The following is a 20,043-nucleotide window of genomic DNA, read 5'->3' as shown; positions in this document are numbered from 1 at the left end:
TTGCTGATATATGCTAAAACATGGATAGAAGGAACCAAATTAAGTATGTTGAGTAAAAGAATACAGCAGGGCTGAGAAAACGGCTTAGTCAGCACAATGTCTGCCGTGTGCTGTGAGATGTCTTTCTGTACGCTGTGAATATGTGTTGCTCTGACTGGCTGATAAATAAAGCTGTTTGGCCAATGGCGAGGCAGAATAAGGTTAGGTGGGACATTCAAACTGGAGAGGAAGAGAAAGGGTGAAGGGGGACACTGCGAGCAGCTGCCAGGAGAAGCAAGACGTGAAGGTACTGGTAAGCCATGAAGCCATGTGGCAAGACATAGAATAATAGGAATGGGTTGAATTAAGTTATAAGAGCTAGTTAATAATGTGCTGGAGCCATAGGCAATATAGTTTGTAATCAATATTAAGCCTGTGAGTGATTGTTTTATAAGCAGCTGTGGGGCCGTGGGGCCAGGTGGGATTGGAGAAACTTCTGTCTACATTCGTGCAAACTTGGACACCTGAGTATGGATCCCTAAGAATGCACGTAAAAATTCATGTCTGTAACCCTACTGCTGGAGGGGTGGGGGATGAGAGGTGAATCCCAGGTGCCCACTGGCCAGGCAGCCTAGCTGCAGATGAACTCTACGCTCAATGAGAAATCCTGCCTCAAAAAATATGGTAGAGAGTGATTAAAAAAGCCACCCCTGTATAAACGTTTGGCTTCCACATACATACAAATACACATGCTTGAGTCACTGCATTCATATAGGTACACACCTTCATGAACATTCATACATTCCATGTGCACATGCGCGCGTGCGCGCGCACACATACACACACACACTCACACCTATGCCAGCATATCTATGCTTCTTTCATACATATTTCTAGCAAATGCAAATAATTAAAGAAACAGGTTGTCTAGGGAAGGTAGGCGGTGTCAGGAGTAGGTAGGCTAAGAATGTGTGTAAGGAAACTTAAGGAGTTGAAGGAGGTGTTCATTGTCCAGACAGAGGTGATGGTTCACGGGTGTTTACATGTTACCATTACAAAAGTATAACCTTTTGTATATTTAATTTCTTACACACTCATTATGCTTCAATAAATCTCTTTAAAGCAATCAAGTAGTTAATGTTGGGACATAGGTTTGTATTGTGCCAACCTGGCTAGGGCCCAGAGTCCTTCTAGACACATAAAGCTATTTTTTTTAAATTCATGAACCCTATTTCTTGAGAATTTCATACATGAGTATAATGCATTTACATCATTTCTATCCCCCCACTCCAATTCCTCCCATCACCTGCCATATCCTGTCTCAAATTCATGTGACTTATGGGGCATCTTTTAAGTGATAAATACTTGTTCATATTTAGGGGGCATAGTGTGCATTTAGGTACATGTATGTGAATGGGTCACAATCAGATCAGCATAATGGGCTTGCCTACCTCAAACACTTAGCACTGTGCTAGGGACATTCAAATCATCTCTACCAGGTTTTCTTTTTCTTTTTTCTAAAGTAGTTGTAACATGTAGTCCCTTACTGTGCTGTTGACCCTCATGCTATTCTTCCTTTCAATGCCTCTCCCTCCCCATCAACCATCCTTATTCCATCATTCCATCTCTTCTCTGACTCTTTATCCTTCCAAGCCTCTCCTGGCCAGTGCTCTACATCTACGATCAGCTTTTTTACTCCCTCATGAGTGTGAAAGTTGTAGCTGGTGTCTCCAGGCCTGTCTTGTTCCACCCCAAGCCTGGCTTGTTTCACTCAGGATGTCATCTTGTTCTGTGGATTGCAAATGACAGTATTTTATTCATTTCCGTGGCAGAGTAGTAGTCCCCTGTGTGTGTGTCAGAGCATAACATTCTCCACCCTCCTCATCCACTAATCTTATGGACTGTCTTGTGTATTCCTATCTGAGACTCTATAGTGTTCCTTATAACTTAATTTTTTTTCACTTTAACAGGTTTCATATAAAATTCAGTATCTCATCCCCAAGATTCCAGATGGAGCTGGGGTTGGTGGCAGAGCGGAGAAGGCACGCCGGTAAGACTTACTACACCTATAACCCAACAGGTGGACAGGGCCACGTAACCCACCTTGGAAGCTGGATTTTGCAATGAGAATGAGCTATCACTATATTTCTCACCTAATGGCCATTGCAAGGGCAGAAGGTGTGGGAAAATCTGGAAAGCTTTGCCCTGTCAACAGTTTTGCTGACACAGGAGAAGGCTGTCTGTGATGGGGTCACAGCTGCAATGGCTATTAAAATGATCTTGGCTATGTCCATTCCTTTAGCCCATAGCCTGTTTCTGGCTTGCAATACAGCAATTGTCTTGTCAGGCTGCTGCAGTCAGTTGTAGCATTAGAACAACCTTTGAATGTGATGCTGTCACAATGACCCATGTCTCATTCAGAGGAAGGGCTGCGGTGTTGCTAAGCAACACCCTGTCTGCTCAGGTGGATCCATCCGTCACTGAGCTGTTGATGTTGAAGAGTACACAATGGCCTGAAGTATGTTAGGCTCATAAAAGTACATTTGTCAGTGTGCTTACAAAGGAGGCAGCACCTAGCATTAGCAGGATGATATTAATTTAAGGTAATAAATACAGTGGGTAAGTAGACCAGCATGCTTTGCAGCTTTGGGGACAAGTCTCTTGGGACTATTGGTGATGTAAGGCAGTCTAGATATGATAGCGTATCAAGGAACCATAGTGCCAAGACAGTGTGTTCCCTAGGTATTTCCATGTACTTGGGCTCTGCATCAGAGGTCCTCTGTGATCCTCTGATTCTCACAGTGCTTTCTTGGCTAATCAACTTCTGTTCAACCAGCCAACTGACTCTCTGATCATGGGCTGGCAACCACATGTGTGTCGTCCTCACTATACTCCATAATTGAAGTTTGAGGTACCTCCCACCCCATCTCTCTCTCTCTCGACTGGGCCTTACTACGTAGCTTAAGCTAGCCTCAAAGTCAGGATTCTCCTGCCTCAGCCTCCTGAGCACTAGAGTTACAGATGTCTGCTGCCACCAAGCCTGGCGGCACACACTTCTCTTTTGTATAGGGATGGGTAGCTTCTTGGCTTACTACATAACTGGCTCATTGTATCAGTGTTGCTCCTTTACATGCTATACACACATTTTATGAGATTAACTCTGCAAGTTCCTTGTTTCCAAAGCACACCCTGACCCTGTCATTTGGGAAAATATGGGGACCATTTTGTAGCCGCCATTTGAAACCAACAAGATGAAGGGATTTTCTGAGCACAGATTGGTTTCTGGCAAAGCCTGAGCTTCAACCTTAGTTGTCAGGGTGGGAGACAAAAGGGGAAGACGGCTTAGATATCCTGAAAGAGCTTGGAGGCAAGGAACCTGCAGAGTTAATCTCATAAAACATTCATGCAAAATGTGAAGGAGCCAGAAAAGCAAGACGGGTGCGATTAGCTAGTATGGAAGTAAGCCAAGAAGTCACCCATTGCTCTCTCTCTCTCTCTCTCTCTCTCTCTCTCTCTCTCTCTCTCTCTCTCTCTCTCTGTGTGTGTGTGTGTGTGTGTGTGTGTGTGTGTGTGTGTAGATATGTGGTGTGTGTGGGTGTATACACACACGTGCAGTTAGCATGGGAAGAAGAGAATGAGATGAAAACCTGAAGGATGAAGGTGGTTGATCTTGACCTTGAGCTTTATAGGTTTGCTGTTTCTTATACGTGCTCTGTCCTCTAGCATATGAAATTATAAAGATATTGGGAAAGATACAATAAAGTAATTCTGACTACTACTATAGGCTTATTTTCTATTATTATTATTATTATTTGATTTTTGTGTATTTGTTTTAAGGTAGGGTTTCACTTGATAGCCCAGGTTAACCTCAAATGAATGAAAATCCTCTTGTTTTAGATTCTCAAGTAATGAAATCACAAGTGTGCAATGCCACACCTGGAATGTTATTTAACTTTATGTTAAGAAATGTGCAGACTTTATTAACACTTTTCAGCCAAGTGGCAGATACTATTTATTTATATATTTATTTCTCTCTAGCTGTTATGGGAGAGAACAGGTCAGAATGTTAAATAATTTCTTCAAGGGCCTTAAAAATATGGACGGTATAACTGGGTGCTATCACACACATATGCTTACAGTCCCGGAAGTAGGAAGATGTGGGGGGACTGTGAGTATAAGGCTGGACTTGGACACATATTATGGCTCTGTTACACACCACAAATGTTAAGCAGAGACACATACACACACACACACACACACACACACACACACACACACACACACACACACACACACACAGGTGCCCGTGCATGCGCGAGCAAATGGTTCAGTAACATACAGGTTTTTACTAGTCAGGCTGAAGATCCTACAGATGTGGCCAGTGAGGTGGCTCAGTAGGCACTCTTGCCACCAAACCTCCTGACTTGGGTTCAATCCTGGGGACCCACACCGTCCCAAGTCTTGCAAGTTGTCCTCTGACCTCATATGTGTGCTGTGACACACCACCACAATGCCAAATATAAAAATAAGTATAAAAAACAAAAGCAAGAAAAGTGATCCTATAGATGTTTAGACTCTCTGATGGTCAAGTGGGGATTTGTAAATATTCTTAAACACACACATGTAACTAACTGCTGAGTCTCAAGGGTGTGGAGGGCTAGAGGCGGATATGTAGATTTTCACCACAAGTGAGGCCTCTCTCCTGACAAGATGTCACTCTCCCCAGTTCGTTCTCAGACTCGGCCAGCGAGACCCTGGTGGCCCACACCCATTTCCTCATTTTTATCCAGTGCTTTTCAGAAGACTCTGTTTCTTGTCACAGTTTAACGACCGGAGAACAACCCTCCCAAACTCAATTTCCCCAAACACGTGAGGGCTGCAAGCCAAGCTCCCTCCAGAGCTTCTTTCCCATAGGCCCCATCTCCACCCTTTAAACTTATCCCAAAAGAATTGGGTTCAAAACCTAAGCCTTCAGGGAAAACACAGCCTCTGAGTAAATCATTACACATATTCTGTTTCTCTTTTTCTCAGCTTTCCCCACAGCAATTAGGAACCAGGATGTGTTTCCCATAATTACAGTTTGCTACTGGCACTTGCTCAGTTGACCAGCTCTCAGGCCCACAGGCGCTGCCTGGGAACTGTGGCTTCAGGGTGGAATAGTCATAGACTTCCTCAACCTGGAGCCCTGGAGATTAAGATCTGGAATGAAGGGTCAACCATGTTTGGCACTTTATAAGCACTTACATATTTTGATAAGAATGGTACAGGCAGGTAAGAAGGCTTCTGGAAAAAACTGAGGTGAGTTATTGTCACCTGTGTGCCTGCCTGTTTCCCTACCCTTTTTGAGTTGAGTTTAGATCTCTCCCGTAACTTCATTCCAGTCAACCGGAAGCTAGCTGAAGCGATTTTCTCCGTTTTCCGTCTCACTCGCTGGTATGTCTCCATCTTCTCTCTACTTCATCAACAGTGCAGGAAGTGAGGGAACCAGAGAAGCCAGAGCCACGTGAGCTGGTGTTAAATCAGGGGTAGTATGCAGGAGAAAGGAAAAGCTCATTGGCACTTGGGGTCACCTGCTGCACCACAGACCTTGCTGCCATTACAAGACCTTAGTCTGTCTTCCTGATGGGCAAGTCCCACAGCTGGACTTCATGAGCCATAATGAGCCATGGAAACCCTTCAGCAATGCCATCTGAGGGGAAGGTGAAGCCTCGCTCCGTCCAGATGAGCCTCTTTGCAGCTACTTTTATACCTGCAAAGTCACTCCATCCTTGACTATGTTTCTCATTCCCCAGACAAGCCCAGGGGATCCATACCCATGAATAAAATGCCTGTCTGTACTAAATTGCTTTGGGGGCCTGACTTACACCTCAGTAAGACTAGAGGACCAGAAGGAGAATTCGTTTCATTTTTTTTTTTTTTTTTTGGTCTTTCGAGACAGGGTTTCTCTGTGTAGCTTTGCGCCTTTCCTGGAACTCGCTTTGTAGACCAGGCTGGCCTTGAACTCACAGAGATCCGCCTGCCTCTCCCTCCTGAGTGCTGGGATTAAAGGCGTGCGCCACCACCACCCAGCTCTCGTTTCGTTCTTTAACAAACATGGTCTGTGCATGTTTTAGTTTTGGAAGACATGATATTTGTGCAAGAGGAAGAGGTCTTCAAGATACGTTGTGATGCATATCTGCCTGCACTCATAGAATCCATGACGACAAGGGCAGCAGGATCTTCTGCAGGTATCATATCAGCATTGAACTGACAGAGCTTAGATATATAATATCATGGTCAAGATTAGTGCCCATGACCTCAATCAGAAAGCCTTCAGATTTTCTGCATATTAGAAAGCCACACTGAACTTGCTAAAATGGGTCATTCCAGGGCCCTACCCTGGATGTCATGAATGAAAGTCCTTGAGAATGGGTAGGGTCTGGGTATCTGTGTTTCAGCAATCTTTACCAGTGATTCTGAGTACCTAAGATTTATGAAACATTCTCCCTCAAGTAAGATGAAGCCTCCATTTCTTCCTCAACTGCAGTCAAGTGCTGCCAGCAAGCTATTTGAAACAGAGGGAAGAGTGTGCATGAATGCTTCTTGATTGCCTTTTTGTGTCAAGTCTACTTTTTTTTGTTTAAACTTATAAAGGTCCAATAAAATTAGGATGCTCTTCAGTCTGCACAGGAGGACTTGGAAGGCTAGAGGGAGTTTGATGGCAATTCTCACCAGATAGCATTTCCACATCCCTCAAAGGATGTCAGAATAATTATATTTTAAAGGATGATTCAAGAGCATGTGATCAGTCACGTCTACATTGAGTACAAGGGAGGTGTTCACAGAATTAAACATCTGTGGTTATACCTCGTCATTTTTGAGGATGGTGAACAAAACCGAGAAGAGGGGTGTGAGATAAGCAGCAGTGATCCCTATGAGCAATAGTTTACTATTTAACTGTTTTAAATCACGTAGCTGTTCTGTTCGTTCTCTCTGTCTCAGAGTCAGGTGGCCAGCCTGACCTAGGACAGAGATTTTGGAGCCAACTTTTAAGCAAGTTTGCTTGGGTCTGGAGAGGGAAGGCCATGGCCCGGTTCCAGAGCCAGTTTTATACACAGCAGAACAGCATGTGACAATATTTCAACATTATTCATATCCCAAAGACACCCGAATCTCTGTAAAACTGAGTCAGTTATGATAGAGACTGACTAACGCAGTGGCCCTCAACCTGTGGGTTTGACCCTTTGGAGGGTTGAATGGCCCTTCACAGGTGTCACCTTGGTGTCACCTAAGACCATGGGAAAAAAATAAAGATATTTACATCATGATTCATAACAGTAGCCAAAGTAGCAGCAAAAATAATTCATAGTTGGTGGTCACCACAACATGAGGAACTGTGGTAAAGTGTCACAGAGTTAGGAAGGTTTCGAACCAGTGGACTGAAGCAAGAGAAGAGCAAAGAAGGCTTGGAGATAGGAGATCTTCAAGAGTGGAGAGCAGAGGAAGTTTAGAGAGAAGAGATTTTTTGAGATCATCTGCTTGTGCAGTGGCAGTTGTTACAATCTGCAAGAATTTGGCAATCAAATGGGCTGTTCTTGGCCACGGAGGGGTACTGAGGCCAAGCCATTTGCCGCAAGACAGTGAGACTGTAATGTAATCTCTGAGTCCGAGGAGAGAATGAGACTGGAGAAGGCAGGAGAGCCAAGCCCCAGGATCGGTCGGAGAGATGGTGGGGAGGGAGCCAGGAGCAGAGCAAGGATGAGATGGGGAGACTTAGAGAATAGGGTCAAAAACAAGAATCTTGCCAGAGGGAGGATTCCAATAGAGGGAAAGAGGTGGGTGTCTCAGCCAAGAGATGCCCTGAATCACAGTAGAGAAGCATACAGCAGACTCCAGCCAGCCAATGAGAGATGTAGTCTTTGCACATGATGGGTGCCCAGGAGGTCGTAGCAAGCTCCAGGAGCCAGAGAGACAGACCAAGAGGACACTTACCTAGCGGGCAAAGAGAGATAGGTGGTTAGAGCGGGTAGGAGAGAAACAGCTGGAGAGGTGGACTCTAAAATTTGGAGTTGAATATGATGGGTGGCAGAAGGCGGCAGAAACAGATGATCTATACCTTAGGACAGTCAAGTCAGAGGCCTGGTTCAGTTAGGAGAGGCTGGGCCCTTGGAAAGGGGTCCATTTGTATCTCTCCTGGGTTTTGGTAACAGATGTATGTGAGGGGGTGCGGGAGAGAAACTGCCAACATGACTGCTCCATGATATGGTTAAGGTTTTTATTGTAGATATGAGAGAGTGAGAACACCCAGAGGCATCTGGACAAGTCTAGAGCAGACAGAGAAAGAAGTAGACCTAACATGACCAGGGCTAGGGAAGCAAGATAGAAGGAGAGAACGGTGGAAATTGTAAGATAGCAAGAGAGAGAGCATAGAGCATAGAGAGAGAGAAAGAGAATAAGAGAGAAATATCTGGGAGAAAGAGATAGATAGATAGATAGATAGATAGATAGATAGATAGATAGATGACAGGTAGGTAGGTAGGTAGGTAGGTAGGTAGGTAGATAGAAAGATAGATAGATGACAGGTAGATAGATAGATGAGCGAGAGAGAGAGAGAGAGAGAGAGAGAGAGAGAGAGAGAGAGAGAGAGAGAATAGCTGGGTTGAGTATCTGTGTGTGTGTTGGGGGGTGGGTGTGCCATAAGCTGGAGGAAGTTTAGGGTAAAGGAGGAGGTCAGAAGGGCCAGAAGGCTAATGTGAACTTTGAAATGTGTAACGAGTACTTGTGATACTCAGGGGGCTTGGAGTCCAGCACAGGCTTATAGGTGCCACATGTAGCCATATGTCCGTTCTGCCAGAGGTAAGTGAAATGACTCCTTTTGGCAGATGGGAACTGATTTCACAAGTCCCTGAGAAATGCTGGCTTTTCTCTAACTGTCAGAAGTCCTATAGTCCGTTTTGAGCTCATTTCTGGGTCTATGGACTGCCCTTTTGTGTTTCCTTTGGGTTTGACATCCATCACATCTCCCTCTTAAGCAGACTTAAGCACACAGTAAATAAATGTCGACCTTGGCCCTGCACTGAACTTGTGTCTACTGGGAAGAAGGGACAATGTCCGTGGACTATTTTAGTCTCTGAAGTATGATCTGGCTTTTTGCCCTCAGATTAACCACAATTCTTCACTCCAATGGCCAGCTTCCTGCTTTCCTGTGAGGGGGCAGAGTGTGAATGCTGATGAGAGAAGCTGGCAGTTTATGGTGCTTCTGAGCCAGCCTCCTGGTTCTCGCCAGGTGTGCCTGGGCAAATGTTTAACTCCCAGCTCTCTGAAAAACAAATCAAAATCAAACAGCTCTCGAAGGGTACCTCGCCCTTCCACAGCCCTCAGATGGCCCTGCAGGTGCGATGTGACTACTCCACTGCCTGTTGACGTCTTATTTGAAGAGTGACCTCGGGGCCTGCTTTCCTTTGCTGAGTTTTTGAAATGAGGCATAGTTTTGACAGTGTTTATGACATCCATGCAGGTTTTCCCAAAGGATGGTCCTGGCCAAACTTGCACCCGAGCGATTTTCAACTCCAGGTTGATTCTCAATTTCCGCATGAAGACGTAAAGCTAAAACAATCCCGTGCCTGGGAATCTTCACTATTGCTGCTGGCTTGCTGGAAGCAGAAACCAGGAAACCCAGGACGGCCACCAAGACATGCCTTAAAGCAGGGTTCCAAGGCCCAGCTCTCAGCAGGCTTTTCCTCACACCCCACCTCTCCTCTCTCTGGGTGTGTGTATCTTATGTGACTCAGGTGTCACAGGAAGATCTTGAGGGCCTAGAATGTGGTCATCATATTAGAAGTACTTTACCTACTTAATCATGGCAACCATTCCTCCAGGTGGGTGCTGTTCTCATCCTCATTTTGTGGGTGAAGTAAGATAAGCACAGAACAGCTAGTTACCTTTGGAGACCCTGCTACTTGTTAGTGGCAGGGCGGGGGTTCAAGAGCAGCCTGGCATGTTTGAAAGATGTATGCTCCGCCTTCCCCACAAGCATTAGGAATATTTGCTTAAGAAGTAGACATAGCAATGAATAAATGCCCTCCTTCTTCAGATAATGATAATAATTTCCCAATATTTAAATTCCACTGACTAAAAGGTGAAATTTTATGTGATTTGAAGCGAAGCCTGAGTACTACATTCTGCTTTCTCTAGTATGGAGTGGTGTGTGTGTGTGTGTGTGTGTGTGTGTGTGTGTGTGTGTGTGTATATATACACACGTTTGGGATGTTGAAATAAATTCAACGGTAAGGGAAAAAAATATCCACCAGAAGCCTTGGAATTAGACTCTCAAAAGACAAATTGACTAAATCTCGTTGAAGATTCCCAGCAGTGAACTCGTCTGGATTTTGGGTCTTACATGCCAAAGCTGAAAGTCAGCATGCATTTGAAACAGCACAGTGCTGATGTTTATCGCAGGGCTTGAACGGAACCAAGCCCTGGCTGGTTGGGAGACTGCTTCTGTTATTTCTCCTTTTGCTCTCTGTTTCTGTCTCAGTAGATCTGGCTGAGGAGGTATTAAAAAGCCAGAAGAGCTAATGTTTGGTGCCCTATCTATAAAGAAATTGATAATTGTGCTGAAGGGTCTGGAAGGTTTAGTAATATAATTCATTTCAGGTTAGGTTAGTGACTGAGCTGAACGAAAACCTCTGTGACGGTCTGTGACGGATTTTTGTCCTAGCATCCCATCACTATGGGAGGGTTCTGTTTGTTTTTAAAATGGGATCTCACTAGATAGTCCTGGCCGGCTTATGTAGAACTATGGGAGATTTTTAAGAAGTCATTACTTTATCTTAAAACACCACAGTAGTGTGAAAATTCAAGTGGTTTTTAATGACTTCCGGGCGGACTTTGAATTTACTGTAACTAACTTACAGACTTTTCTCTTATGAGTAAAAGGATTTCTCTGAGTGCTGTGGCTGCCCAGTGGTTTTCTACTTGTCTGTAGTTGGTGCTTTTTTGTGTGACACAGAAGGCAGCTGTCTGGTGTCCAGTCAGGAGAACTATCCTTTCCTTTAGAGTGCATCACTGTAAGAGTTTTCTTTTCATCCTCTAAACTCCTGGTTGCCATTTTATAAGTTCTGGGACAGGAATCTAAAGAGACTGAGCAGCTGGCTCTCAACTAACACTACTAAATAGAAGAGTGAGGGCCAAAATGCAGTTCTCGTGACCTCCAGTGACACCACACCATGCCATGAGTCCTGCCTCCTTCAGGAGTCAGTCAAGGAGTATAATTACACAGAAGTCTTTCTATTAATTTTTAAGAGTCTTTAGGAGCTTGTATCTAGACAGATGAATTAATTTTCGTGTGTGTGTGTGTGTGTGTGTGTGTGTGTGTGTGTGTGTGTGTGTGTGTGTGTATGTGTGTGTGTGTGTATCTGTGTGTTGCTTGGGATTGAACCCAGGGCCTCCCTCATGCTCGACAAGCACTCTGCCACTGAGCTGTACCCACAGCTCTCTTTACTTTGAAGCAGCCTTACTAAGTTTCCTTAGCTGGTCTTGAGGTCATTCTATGGCCCAGGTAAGTCTTGAACTTCTGCTTGTCCTGCCTCAGCTTCGAAAGCAGCTGGTATCGTAGGCCTGAACCATTAGGAACAGCCAGACATTTTAATTTGAATTTCTACCCTAGAGCAAGTCAATTTTCTTGTGGAGTGCTTTACTATGATGGAGTAATTCAACATGATCAGCACAGAAAAGGTAACACACACACACACACACACACACACACACACACACACACACACACACACACATACACACACACGATCCTTCTTTGCTAGGCCATTCACTTTGAATAGTCCCAGTGACTTCTGGGTTTGCCCAGGCACCTGCTCTCCTAAGTCTTATTTTATCCAGATGACAGCAAGAGAGAGTTCAGGTTGGAAGACACTTTCTTGTGCGCATCAGCACATCTATGTGAAAACCCACCAAACAGAGCAAAATCTGAAGGCCTATAATGAGTGTTTTCTCTTCAGACATCAATTTCAGTCTTGGAACATCACCCATCACATTGTTTGGGAGGATTGGATCCTCCTGAAACTGGAGAAAAGGAAATCCCCACAATTGTGTTTTCTGTCAGTACTCACCCTTGCCCACATTTTCTCGTAAGGAGTGTTGGTGCTCTGGGTCTCCAGGATAGTCCCAGGGCTGCAGTCTGCTGGCCTGACTCCTCCTTGTCATAGCTCCCCTGGAAGAATGTTGGCGTGGCCCTCTGCCAGTGTCTGCCGTTCGAGACTCACAGTTCACTAACCTTGAAGACACAAGTTGGAAATGGAAAGGTGTTTAGAATTCTGGAAAGGGTCAACTCATTTCTGTCAGTTAAGGGTCACATCCCAGTTGTCGAGAAGGTCAAATCTACAGTGTCACGAACGGAATCCTCCATTCACTTATTCACATATGCACAAAATCATAGACAGTTCTCGCGACATCTACTTAAACGTCAAAGATACATTAAACATGGTCCTGCCCTGGAGCAGCTCACACTCTGGGCAAAGTGAAATGTGTAGTGACAGGCCCCTGGGTGTGTGTGTCAAGGGAGAACACGAAGATGGAGAAGACTGGCACTAGGTGCATCCTGAGCGGTGGGTGATGTTACAGGTTTCCTCATCAGGAATGGAGGTCAAAGGGCTCTCTCTGTCTGCAACCTACAGCTCTAGTCATGGACTTGGCTTGCTTCCTGCTCTCCCACACCTTTTGCCTCATCTCAAACCCCTCTCTCAACCCATTTACCATGTTTCTGTTAATCTGTTTGAAGGCACCTCCTGTGCCTGCTTTACCTGTTACCGGCAGCTTGTGAGGGTCACTCAAGCCATGTGTTTTTCAAATTTCCTCCCAAAGAGAGAAACATTATATTTGGAAGTGTGACTTTTAAGTAGTTTAGAAACAAAGCTTGGATTTTGATTTTTTATTTGGAAGAAAAATCTTCTGGACTTTCAGAGGGCTAGTGCTGCCCAGTATCTTACCTTTTATCTCCTCACAGCTGTAAGATTCAGTTCTGAAGTGGTGTGTGTGTGTGTGTGTGTGTGTGTGTGTGTGTGTGTGTGTGTGTGTGTATTTATGGACTAGTATTAAAATATATGTTCTTAGAAAAACCCTGATAGTTAAACCACACATGCTATGTAGAAATCTTTTTGAGAATTGGCAATCTGAATCTTTGCAAGAGGAAAGAGTTTCCCCTGTCAAGAACAAAATCAAAATTGAGTAAGTGTTGGAGCAGAACAGTGAGGAATGGATCTGGCACACGGTAGCTGCTATGCTAGCTGTCTCCTGAATCTGCTCAGCTGCCCTCATGAGGAAGACAAGCATTTCTAGAGCTCCATTTCTAGAGCTGCATTCCAAGCAGAGGGCAATGGGAGTTGGTCTCCATTGCTTCTGTAAGGATGGTAGCAGCCTCCTGCAATTTTGGTTTCACAAACACAGTATTTTCTCATCTTTGTAAGGAGGAGGGGAAGGAATTTTCCCCTAAGACACTTGCAGTGGCATGGCAAGGGGCCGAGAGCCTATGATTCATTTGCTCTGCTGAACCCATGCATGGTTACCCAAGCTTCTCCGTCCCCAACGGAGCAGGGAACTAGCAGGGAGTTACAGGGCCATTGCCAGCATCCTGTTCATGTCCCTGTAGGTCCTCACACCTGCGCGGATTTTAACTGCCAAACTGTCTGTGTTTACAAGGCAATCACTTAGGGCCGAGTTCTGTTTGTAGAAGTCATAGAATACAGCACCAGGAATTACATAATTATATTTGTATGTGTAGGGGTGTGTGTGTGTGTGTGTGTGTGTGTGTGTGTGTGTGTGTGTGTGTATGGAAGATGATACACGACAAAGGTGGAGCTTAATAAATTGTGAGGCATGTACCTGACACCCAGATGCAGGCATGCAACAATCCTGGGACCCTGGAAATTTGCAGTGAAATCTCCCTATACATACTTTTCAAATTTTCTTTCTGGTTCTGGGGATTAACCCTTGAGCCTCATGCATGTTAGGGAAATGTCTTACTAATAAGCTGTATTCTCAGACTTCTTTACTTCTTACTGAACCAAGCCTGGGTCCCCCAGGCCGGCCTTGAGCTAGTGGTCTGCCTCCCCCAGCCTCCTGTACAGCTGGGACTGAAGACATGTGCCACCAGGGTCTCTACCACCCTTTCTTCACACACAGAAGGCAGCACTGCCCTTAGCTCCAGGCAAGGATGATTCTGTGTAGATCCATGGGCTTTGGAGTCTGAATTTCTTCCAGCCGAACACCTTCTAAATGAATCTGTGGCCAAGAGGTAGTGTGAATGAGGAGACTGTGCTTGCCTTGCAAGACCATGTGCCAAGTTATAGGACGTTAGTAATCCCAGCCCAGTGATTCTAGCCACTTCCAGGTCTTTTCCTCTGGCTTACCTTGCTGTGGGGTGGGGCCGGGTGAGGGGGGGGGGAAGCGGGGAGGGGATGAAAGTAGACTTAAAGGCTGGGAGGTGCATGCCCAGGGCAGCAAGGCCCTTGAAACATGGAGTGGAAAACTTGGATGGGAGGCTGGGTCTGGGGACCAATTCTAGGGTGTCACATGTTCCAATGTGAAGCTGTGAATGTCCCAATGGTCCTACAGCCAGACAGAAGTTTTCTTTACCAGCATTGTGGTGTAAGCTATAGTTCTTAAGTATATATGACTATAGTGTACACTCTTACTTAAATACCCCATTTGGGGATGGGAGATGTTCCAAATTTATTTTCAGAAAAATATACAATATGGCATAATGTAACTCTTTTATTTTACATCTTCCAATGATGTCAGAAACACACACACACACACACACACACACACACACACACACACACAGAAAGTAAAAAGGAAAATGAATTACATAGAATACCTGTCACAAATTTTTTATCTGCACATAAGCAAAACAGTATTAGAAATATATTGCTGGGTCCCCAGTTAGTGATTGTAGCAATTTTCTGCTTAAATGTTTTTCTCAGCAGTGAGCTTGCTGAAAGGTAACATCACAGCAAAGGTAAAGTGGAAATCTGAGAGGTGGGGGGGGGGGGGTTGTGAGAGGGTCCTTAAGTTATTGGAGGTGCTGTCAAGGGGGACTTGGTATCCTTCCTTGCTGCTTTCTGGCCACAGATGTGAGCACTTCCTTGAACCCAATTCTGCCGTGACATGCCACCCTCATCAAGTCAGTGGGGCCTCTTGATCTTATAGACTCAACCCTCTAAAACTGTGACCTCTCTTGACTTCATAAGCAGCCTGTCTCGTGTAGTTCACCATAGGAGCAGGCACCTGACAGATGTGCTCTGTAGTGGTGCGTGTATCCCAGAGCATCCGCTGATATTGTGGGTGTACCCCACTGGGAAGGAGAAACACAAAAGGAATCACCACTGCTGGTGGAATAGAAACTAGCCTAGCCACCTTGGAAATCAGAATGGAGGGGTCTATTGTTGTGGTAAAAACACCACGACCTTAATAAAGCAGCTTGAGGAAGGAAATAGTTTATTGGTTATTCATCCATGTCACACTCCATCACTGAGGGAAGTCGGGGCAGGAACTCAAGGCAGGAACTTGCAGGCAAGAACTGAAGCAGAAACAGTGGAAGAATGCATGGCTTTCCAGGGCTTATTCAGCCTGCTTTCTGATACAACCCAGGACCAACTGCCCTGGGGTGACACCACCCACAGTGGGCTGGGCCCTCCCACGTCTCTCATTTGTGGTTCTTAGATTTCATATAGATACATAAAAACATGTATGTACCCACGTCATGAAAGAAGAAGCAAACTGTTTAGGGGATCAAGATAACTAATTGGGGGGATGAGAAAGAGAAGGTTGAGGAATATGGGAGAGGATATGGTCAAAATACATTTATATGCTTGCACAAAAATAGTCTCGTGTAGCCCAGGATAATATATAGTTTAAAAAAATAAGGAAAGAAAAAGAAAACAGCAGGTATATGGGAAGCCAAGTTCCTCAACTTCCTTCCTCTTTGCAATGAAGGAACTGTCCCCCACTACCTCCATGCCAAGCTACTATTCTATCTGTTACTCAGGGCTATTCTCTCTCATCTTCTCAGGGCCATCTCTATAAATTGTCTCCCCTCTCTCCTGACTTGATCTCACGGTGCTCAGGTCACCGGGATTACTTGGTTGTCTGAATCCTTCTCATATGGCCTCTGTGTAAAAAGGGAAGGAGGCAGTGTGGAGGTCTGCCTTCTTCATCTGATCCATTCATATGTTGATGTCCTAAGCCCTGGGGATAGCATTGATTTCTGGAAACAGTATCCTTGCAGATTACCCTAGTTATGAAGAGATCATACTGTTCCAAAGGGGAACTTCAATGCATACACACAGAGGAAAGTAGAGATGAGTAGACACAGGAGGCAAGAAGACTGTCTATCTGCATGCCCAGTATGGAAGCCTGGAAAAGCTCCTTCCCTTCCAGTCCTCAAAGGAAACCAATCCTGGCAGACTTTGACCTCCAACTTCGGCCTCCAGAAGAGGGAGATAATGAATTTTTGTGGTTTGTGCCCCACTCCCAGTTTCTTTTGATACTAGGAAACTATCCCTTGGAAGTTGTGTTGGTATTTTATTCATTGAAGCTGTGTTAGTGTTTTATTCATTGACCTTTTGTAGTAGAATATTATTTTAAAGTGTGTTACTTTTGTTTATGTTGCATTTGTTTAACTCTGTGAAGCTGTATTACTATGCCTATGTAAAACACCTGTTGGTCTAATAAACAACTGGCCAATAGCAAGGCAGGAGAAAGGATAGGTGGGGCTAGCAGGCAGAGTGTATATATAGAAGGAGAAAAGTGGGAGGAGGGAGCTAAGATCTAGCAGCCAAAGGAGGAGGAGGACTCCAGGGGCCAGCCACCCGTCTACACAGCAAGTCACGGGGTAAGAGTAAGATTTACAGAAATAAGAGAATGGGAAAAGCTCAGAGGCAAAAGATGGATGGAATAAGTTAAGGAAAGCTGGCAAGAAACTAAGCCAAGCTAAGGCTGGGCACTGATAATTAAGAATAAACCTTCGTGTGTGATTTATTTGGGAGCTGGGTGGCGGGCCCTCCAAGAGTAAAAAAAAAACAAACAACAATGACCTTTGCCATTTATTACCTGCCATCTCCTACAAGTGCCTTCATTGACCCCTCAAAGCCTTAATCTCTTCATATATAGAAGGGGATAGAGAAACATTTGCCTCGTGGAGTGTTGCGGAATATTCCTTTACACTGTGTGAAGATGTGTCACTGTGATTGATCTAATAAAGAGCTGAATGGCCAGTAGCTAGGCAGGAAGAGTTTAGGTGGGACTTCTGAGGAGAGAGAGGACTCTGGGAAGAAGAAAGGTGGGGTTGACAGCCAGATAAGGAGAAAGCAGCATGAGCAGCACAGAGAGATGAGGGAATGAGCCTCGTGACAGAACGTGATTAAAATAAACGGGTTAATTTAAGTTATAATAGCTAGTGGGACAAGCCTAAGCTAAGGCCAAGCTTTCCTATTTAATAATGTCTCCATGTCACTCTTTGGGGCTGGCGGTGCAAAGGAAAGGCCGACTACAGTGGAGCTTTGTGACAATTAAATAGAAAAACAGGTAACACATTGACCTTAATGCCTGGCTGAATAAGTTTGCTGGGGCTATCAGAGCAAGATCGCAAGACCGGTATTAGCTTGTAAATGGTTCCTTCCATGGGTTGGAATAGCAAGATGGCTGCCCTCAGCACAGACTGTCCAAGCTCCTGGGTTCTTGTAGCCCATATTTCCTACTTTGTTGCTTTCAAATACCAAGTATATGTTTTTCTCTCTCTCTACCTGCATGTCTAATCCACCTGATGTCTGATCCTTACATTGAAGGTCCTTCCTAGGGTGGACCAAAGGTAGCCGCTAGGTAGGCCATGTCCTCCAGCTTTCTATGATCCCTTTTCTGCCATATGCTGCTGGCAGAGTATGAGGATGTTCATAGCAAGGAGAAACTGAGCTCCAAATCAGGAGGCCCTGTGTGTGGAGTTCGAGTGTGGGACTTGAGCAACTCAACCATTTCTGGGTCTCGGTTTTGTCATATGTAAAATGGAAGAGTCTGATAAAAAGTCATTCTCAATCCTGTATCTGGAAATATAATTGTTGAAACACTAGCAAAAGCAGCATTAGCCAAGAGTCTCTCTCTTTTCTCTCTCTCTCCAGAATGTCTCTGTATCATGAGACATTCCCGTTTGAACAACATAAATCAAGTACAGCTCTCTCCTTGACCTGCCTTCAAAGAACTGGTACTGTGAGGAGATGAAGATTGGCCTGTGCCAGATTTATGTCAAAGATGTCAGAAAAGACCATCATCCAGGACTCGGCAATGTCTCCCTAGAAGAGTAGAACAAGCACACTGCCTGAGCCCCTGACGACATAACATGGGGCCTTTTGAACTATAGACCGACTGACTTATCTTCCTTAGCAATTTCATCCCCTGGGGCTGTGGAGCCCTGCTAAGGTTTGGCCTGCCAGCTGATGATGGAGTCCTTCTACTGTGTTGGGATTTGCACAGTTTATTTTGGTAGGTAACTAAGAGAGAAAGACAGAGACAATTATCCTCATCATAAAACAGTCCATCAGCCACCTGTGAGCAGAGCAGAAAGTCAAAGCTTTTGCTGCTCTTTGGCAGGGAAGAGCGTGTTCAGTGTTCTCTTGGGTCCCATTCAGCACTCTGACCAAGTTACCTGTGGAAGTTTCCTGGTTCTAGTGTAATTTTTTCCATTTATATAAAAATAATAAATAAATACCAGTGATCTTGTCAGGTCACGCCAAAGGAGAATTTGTTGAGGATTTGGAATTCTAATGCATTGGACACACTTGAACTTGGCTAAACAATCAAAACGGGTGGTTTGGCTCAATTTAGCTGAGCTCTTGGTATCCAGCTCTTCAAATGACCTCAGCTCTTCGAGATGGGTCCTTGGAGATGCTTGGCTTTTCAGTGAGTTGGAAATCCTCAGATATGTTTAAATGTCTACAAAACAAGGGTTTCCTTTGTTTTAACTGGGGAAGCCTCACTAAAGAAAGCGGAGTGCAAAGGGCTCTGCTTGGGCATCTGAGTGTGCACCCTGGAGGCACAGCAACAAAACACTTCACATTCTAGCATTCTCCACAAATAGAGAAAGAGTCCACCCTGGGGCCAAAGCCTGGGGAAGAGAAAACTCACTGTGATCATGAAATATGGGAGGGTGAAGGTTGCAGTTGATTGTAAAGGTCTGAGGTGGTGTCTTGCTGGGTCTGGACCTGCCTTCTTCTGGTCTTTTTAGGAATCTTGCAGAAGAGAAGGTATTAGGATACCTTCTACCTCAGTATAGTTCTTGGATGGTGACCACTCCTTCCCTTGTCCATCTGCTATTCATTTTTATTTCTTCTTTACTAGGCCTCTGACTCATCTTTGCCTAGACCTTCAGGTTTCCTGAAGTCCTAGCTGCTCCAGATGTGTGCCTCATCCAGTACTCAACTTGCTGGAGTGGAGGCGAGAGATATCCATTACAAAGTCATACAAGTACAACTCTCTTCCCTCACCCATGGTGTCGGGTGAAGTACTAAAATGTTAAATGGAAAATTCCAGAAATAGACAATTCATGTGTCTGAGACACACTTCTATTGCAGTATAATCATTCTACTTTATTTTTAGTTATTGTTGTTCAGCTATTGTGTTCAGCTTGTGAATTGAGTGTTATTATAGGCAAGTGTGTATATGTAAGAATAAACAAAGTATGTATAAGGCTTGATACCATCCTTGGCGTCAGGCATCTACTAGGAGTCTTGAAACATATTCCCCCATGGGGACAGCTTTGACCCAGATGAGAAATGGGAAGGGTTTTAATTAAGCTGTTGACAGAGACATTGAAGAAAAAGGGAGGATGGTATTAGCAAGTAGAAGAGAAAAGAACAGAGGCTGAATATGATTAGAAGGGAAGGGAATGGCTCCCAAGAGGAAGTTCAAGAGACTGGGTGAAGTCTGGTGTCATCGTGAGAAAGGAAATTAAGAAACAAGTCTACGAAACCGTGGTAGACTTAATGGGACATGTGACATTCTGGTTTCATGTGGGGGATGTCA

At 44.7% G+C, this 20,043-nt stretch overlaps 1 protein-coding gene across 2 annotated transcripts in view; it reads right to left on the bottom strand.

Annotated features, from left to right (window-relative positions):
• Window positions 1-20,043, bottom strand: part of Nedd9 (neural precursor cell expressed, developmentally down-regulated 9) — a 175,993-nt gene that overhangs the window by 100,879 nt on the left and 55,071 nt on the right. The window contains exon 2 of one of the 2 annotated variants that reach the window (XM_052726961.1): window positions 12,084-12,247. In XM_052726961.1, the coding sequence (XP_052582921.1) occupies window positions 12,084-12,095 (12 nt within the window). In that variant the 5' untranslated portion in view covers window positions 12,096-12,247. Of the gene's footprint in view, window positions 1-12,083; window positions 12,271-20,043 lie in introns of those variants that run through there. The other variant, XM_052726962.1, reaches the window with a different exon arrangement.

This window comes from Peromyscus californicus, unplaced genomic scaffold (assembly GCF_007827085.1).
Source record: "Peromyscus californicus insignis strain IS unplaced genomic scaffold, ASM782708v3 Scaffold_8__1_contigs__length_139910024, whole genome shotgun sequence".
NCBI classification, from domain to species: domain Eukaryota; kingdom Metazoa; phylum Chordata; class Mammalia; order Rodentia; family Cricetidae; genus Peromyscus; species Peromyscus californicus.
The sequence above is the reverse complement of the archived record's forward strand: the minus strand, read 5'-3'. Positions and strand labels throughout refer to the sequence as shown.